Consider the following 6000-nt stretch of genomic DNA (forward strand, 5'->3'; position numbering starts at 1 on the left):
GGAGTATAGAATGGTACAGTCATGGGACACCTGGGTGGCTCAGTTGGTTGAGCGTCTGACTTCAGCTCAGGTCATGATCTCGCAGTTCGTGAGTTCGAGCCTCGCGTCAGGCTCTGTGCTGACAGCTCAGATCCTGGAGCCTGCCTCAGATTCTGTGTCTCCCTCTCTCTCTGCCCCCCCCCTACTTGTTCTCTCTCTCTCTCTCTCTCTCTCTCTCTCTCTCTCTCCCCCTCTCCCTCTCCCTCTCCCTCTCTCTCCCTCCCCCTCCCTCTCCCTCTCTCTGTCTTTCAAAATAAATAAACATTAAAAAAAATTTTTTTAAAGAATGGTACAGTCATTCTGGAAAACAGTTTAGCAGTTCCTCACAACAAATACATACCATATAACCCAGAAGTTCTCCCCTGAGGTGTTTGCCCAAGAAAAATGAAAACATATGTCCCCAGAAAGACTAATACATGAAATCTCATATTAGCTTTGTTCCTAATAGCCCCAAACTGGAATTAACCCAAATGTCCTTCAATAGGTGAATATATTAGAAATTGTGGTATATCCATTTAAGGAAATACTATTCAGCAATATAAAGGAAAGAACTACTGATACCCAAAACATTGGTGAGTCTCACAGACATGTTGAAAAAAAGATACAATACACAAAAATCATTCAGTCATATTGTATGATTCAATATATGTGACATTCTAGAATAAGAAAAACTAAGCTATGGTGACAGAAGTCAAAACAGTGGTTTCCTGGATTAGGAGATAGACCTGAAGAGTGACTGGAAGGGGCACAAGGGAAATTTCTGGGGTAATGGAAATGTACTATACCTTGATTTTGATGATGGTTACAAAGGTGTGTATATTTTTCAAAACTCTTCAAACTGTATGACTAAAATGTGTACATTTTGCTATATATAAATTATAGCTCAGATTTTCATAAGGTACAAAAATTTGCCAAGGTAAAACCTTCAGAGGATCCCCTTGCTTCAGGATAAAGCCTAAATTCCTTATCATGATCTGGCCCTTATTGAATGTCTCTTGGCTCATTTTTTGCCATTGCTCCCACCTCCTACCACTTATTCTAAGGTACTTGTATTTTCAAAAACTGCCATTCTCTTTCCTCTGAACCTCTAAACAATGCTCTCTATGCCTGGAATTCCTTTTTGCCTTCCCATTCACCACTGAATCTTCAACATCCTTCAGGACTCAGAGGTAGCACCTCCTCCAAGACATCTTGTTCACTCCTAGTCTATATTAGATGTTTTTTTTTTCTTGCTCTCAGAGAACTATATACTTCTTTCTAACAAAGCATGTATTGCTCTGTAATTTAATTTGCAATTTTTACATCTTTGGTTAGATTTATTCCTAGGTATTGCTTCTTGGTGCAATTGTGAATGGGATCCGTTTCTTTATTTGTCTTTCTGTTGCTTCATTGTTAGTGTATAAGAATACAACTGATTTCTGTACATTGATTTTGTATCCTGCAATTTTGCTGAATTCATGTATCAGTTCTAGCAGACTTTTGGTGGAGTCTATCGGATTTTCCATGTATAATATCATGTCATCTGCAAAAAGCGAAAGCTTGACTTCATCTTTGCCAATTTTGATGCCTTTGATTTCCTTTTGTTGTCTCATTGCTGATGCTAGAACTTCCAGCGCTATGTTAAACAACAGCGGTGAGAGTGGGCATCCCTGTCGTGTTCCTGATCTCAGGGAAAAAGCTTTCAGTTTTTCCCCGTTGAGGATGATGTTAGCTGTGGGCTTTTCATAAATGGCTTTTATGATCTTTAAGTATGTTCCTTCTATCCCGACTTTCTCAAGGGTTTTTATTAAGAAAGCGTGCTGGATTTTGTCAAAGGCCTTTTCTGCATCGATTGACAGGATCATATGGTTCTTCTCTTTTTTTTTGTTAATGTGATGTATCACATTGATTGATTTGCGAATGTTGAACCAGCCCTGCATCCCAGGAATGAATCCCACTTGATCATGGTGAATAATTCTTTTTATATGCCGTTGAATTCGATTTGCTAGTATCTTATTGAGAATTTTAATTTGCAATTTTTAAAATTTTATTTTATTTTTAATTTAAATCCAGCTTAATATATAGTGTAATATTGGTTTCAGGAGTAGAATTTAGCAATTCATCACTTACATATAGCACCTAGTACTCAGCCCTACAAGTGCCATCCTTAATGCCCATCATCTATTTAGCCAGTCCCCCCACCCAACACCCCTCCAGCAACCCTCAGTTTGTTCTCTGTATCTAACAGTCTCTTATGCTTTGCCTCCCTGTATGTTTTTATCTCATTTTTCCTTCCCTTCCCCTATGTTCATCTGTTTTGTTTATAATTTTTTTAATGTTTATTTTTGAGAGAGAGTGAGAGGGTGTGGTGGGGGAGAGGAGCAGAGGGAGGGAGACAGAGGATCTGAAGCCAGCATCTTGCTGACAGCAGAGACCCCAATGTGGAGCTCAAACCCATGAACCATGAGATCATGACCTGAGCTGAAGTCAGTCACTTAACCAATGGAGCCACCTAGGTGCCCCCATCAATTTTGTTTCTTATATTTCACAAATGGGTGAAGTCACATGCTATTTATCTTTCTCTGAGTGACTTATTTCACTTAGCATAATATGTTCTAGTTCTATCCAAGTTGTTGCAAATAGCAAGATTTCGTTCTTTTTGACTGCCAAGTAATATTCTAATACACACACACACACACACACACACACACACCATATCTTCTTTATCCATTCATCAGTCAGTGGACATTTGGGCTTTTACCATAATTTGGCTATTGTTGATAGCGCTGCTATAAACATTGGGTTGTATGGGTCCCTTTGAATCAGCATTTTTGTATCCTTTGTATAAATACTTAGTGGTGCAATTTCTGGGTCATAGGCTACCTATATTTTTAATTTTTTGAGGAATCTCTATACTGTTTTCCACAGTGGCTGCACCAGTTTGTATTCCCACCAGCAGTGCAAAAGTGTTCCCCTTTCTCCATATCCTCATCAACATTTGTTGTTTCCTGAGTTGTTAATTTTAGCCATTCTGACAGGTGTGAAGGAAATACAACAGACGAACATAAGGGAAGGGGAGGAAAAATAATAAAAACAGGGAGGGAAACCATAAGAGGCTCTTAAATACAGAAAACAAATTGGGGGTTGCTAGAGAGGAGGTGGGGGCATGGGCTAAATGGGTGTAATGTTTTTTTAACTTAAATCCATAGTGGACTGGGGCCATTTACAGTCTACTACATTTTCAGTAAACCCTCAGTTAAATCATAGATTGTAGACTAATTTCTATCCAAATAGCTGAAATTTCAGCAAAGTTATCAAGAAAAATCTTCTATCCAGAATCACTTGTTCTTCTAAAGTTGGAAATGATTGAGGTTTCATTGTAAATAGCAGTTTGGGTTTATATTATTAGTTGTGTGATAGCTTATTTAAATTGTCAGTTAACTGTCTATGGGCTTTCTGGAAACCTAGCCAGACTTTATTATGTTTATTCTATGGGAAAATCCATTTTAAATTCCAATCAAGTGATTTAAGAATACTGCTCAGTTGAACTGTGTGAAATTGCTGATATTCAAGCATTTTGGATACAAAACAATGGCAGTTTCAAATAGTTCAACCTAAATATTTTTAAATACAACCCAATGGCAATTTGGAAATTATATATTCATTTATTATTTTTATATTTAATACATGAATATATTCTTCAAGACACGAACTATGTGTGGTAAGGCTGTTTGATGTAATTGTTCTATGTAAGCAGTAAACCACAGGATTTTGAAAAAAGTTTGTATGGAATGTTAGGGCCTTTTTAAGTCTTACCCATTCTTTTTCCAGTTAATCAGAGATGCAGGAGATATGAGGATTTTTTAATTCTTTTTTGAACTGACAATAGGGTGAAAATGCAGATTCGTTTCTTCTTTTTTAACTCTCAAAATAATCAGTGTATTGTGAAGATTAATTTTAATAATAGTAATAGCTAGCATTTATTGAATGTATATTAAATGCTGGGTACTGTACTAACCCTACAACTACTTTATGAGCAAAGTACTATTATTATCCCAATTTACAGATGAGAAAAATTAAAATTTAAGTAACTTGCCCAAGATTACACAGCTATAAATGGCAGAGTCAGGATTAGAATCACTCTGAAACCTACTACTCTGTCCATGGTTTACCTCAATCACATTTTTTTAACCGCAAAGAAGCATTCGTGTTAAAAGATTATGATTGACTTAAACAAGTATATATTTAAGCTATGATTATTGTTAGTGAAACCAGGCCCATTCACATATGAAACATTGTATTATTATGAAAGATCATCATAAGGCAGTAGAGGACTAAGTACCCAAATGAGTCTTATAGACCACGAGCGCTGTAGGAGTCCTGTAGGAGCTTTGGAAAGGGACAGAATAATTGTGTGCTTTGTCGTGACTAAATCCCAGAAGAATGTGGACATAACTCATAATATCCAATCATAATTGGATGCACAGCATTCTAGGAACAAACCAAAAGTTCGTCACAAATAGGAATGTGGAAATGTCATGGATGGATAATATTGAAGTCCAAGAGGGGGGAGCAAACTTAAGTCTAATTCTGGACAGACATCAGTATAATATGTGAGAGAAGTTAGAAATTTGTGACTGGGCTCTCTAAACCCTAGAAATATGTGGAGAAGTGGGACTTGAAGGATCACTTATTAGGTATTTATAGAGAGGGGATTCAGAGATTAACCAAAATTTCATAGTTGGAATGATTGGCATAATGCATCAAAAGTAAAAGGATTTATATAGTGGAGAAGATGGGCTCAAGCTTTAGACACAGTGAATTTAAGGTGAAGGTAGACTGTCTACAGAAAGCCAGTTTTTTATGTTGGCTATGGTTGACTAGAGTCAACCTTTTACTCATTTGCTTTTTTTTTTTTTTTGTAGGTGGCCCTTCTGAATTTCTTCTTCCCTGAAGAAAAATCATACTCTGAAGAGGAAAGCAGGCGTGTTCGCCGTAATAAAAGAAGCAAAAGCAGTGAAGGAGCAGATGGTAAGTCTATCTGGGTCACAGAAGATTTTTTTCCAGCCTAATATATGAATCAGTCGATAAACTTGATATAAAGCTGATTTTATAAGGATCCTCTTTCTTCCAATCCCAGATATTTTCAGTCATTTCACAGTATATGTGAGAGCCATGGTAGCATTTATATCTCTCATGATCACCCTCCATAAGGACCTCATCTCTCCTGGAGACACCCCATATCTACTAAGGCCACCAAGAGCATTCAATCCTATTCTTCCAATTGACAGAATGTCACGGTGGCACTTACATGATGTGTTAATTCCAATGGTCATTATGTCAATGTTGGTATCAGCTACCATGCTCAAACATGAACTAGAACTTTTAGAACTCATCTGTAAACTCCTTGAGGGCAGGGGTTCATTTCTCTTTGTATAACTCGAGACTCTAGCCTAGTGTCTGGCAAATTGTTGGTGTTTTAATGTAAGTTGATGATATTGATTTCCCCTTCAGCTAGGTTATGATGTGCCATGAAAACCCTTCTTACTGATTTGAGTTACAACAGATTTGAGTTAACTAGCAATACATTTTGTGGGGCATAACAAAATGTTGCACTAGCTCCTACGCAGGGTCATTGAATTGCTCTGTTTCAACATCACTCTGTCAAATGACAGAATGTACCTCTTCGTCACAGGAATTTGTAGAATGCAGAGCTCTGGACTGCTGCAAAACCATCTGGATTTAAAGACAGCATGTATCTGTCTACATCTGCCAAAGATATATGCCGGTGAGGGAGGGAGGTGTTACAAAACAATATGACTATATAAAGATTAAAATGAGATTTTTGAGCTGACATTTGTCAATGTGAGTAAGGGCCAATGATGGAAGCAATTCCAGAAGGCATGAACTATTGAAGAAATGGAGCCAGGAATTTGTCAGTAGGAACAAGAAGTAGAACTAAATGAAGTCTGAAAAGGACTC

General features: G+C 37.3%; 1 protein-coding gene across 1 annotated transcript in view; it reads left to right on the top strand.

Annotated features, from left to right (window-relative positions):
* Window positions 1-5457, top strand: part of LOC116737888 (ectodysplasin-A-like) — a 287027-nt gene extending 281570 nt beyond the window's left edge. The window contains exons 2-3 of the mRNA XM_032592059.1: window positions 4944-5049; window positions 5159-5457. Of these exons, the coding sequence (XP_032447950.1) occupies window positions 4944-5049; window positions 5159-5457 (405 nt within the window). The remainder of the gene's footprint in view (window positions 1-4943; window positions 5050-5158) is intronic.
* The last annotated feature ends 543 nt before the right edge of the window (window positions 5458-6000 follow it).

This window comes from Lynx canadensis, chromosome X (genome assembly GCF_007474595.2).
Source record: "Lynx canadensis isolate LIC74 chromosome X, mLynCan4.pri.v2, whole genome shotgun sequence".
Classification (NCBI taxonomy): Eukaryota; Metazoa; Chordata; class Mammalia; order Carnivora; family Felidae; genus Lynx; species Lynx canadensis.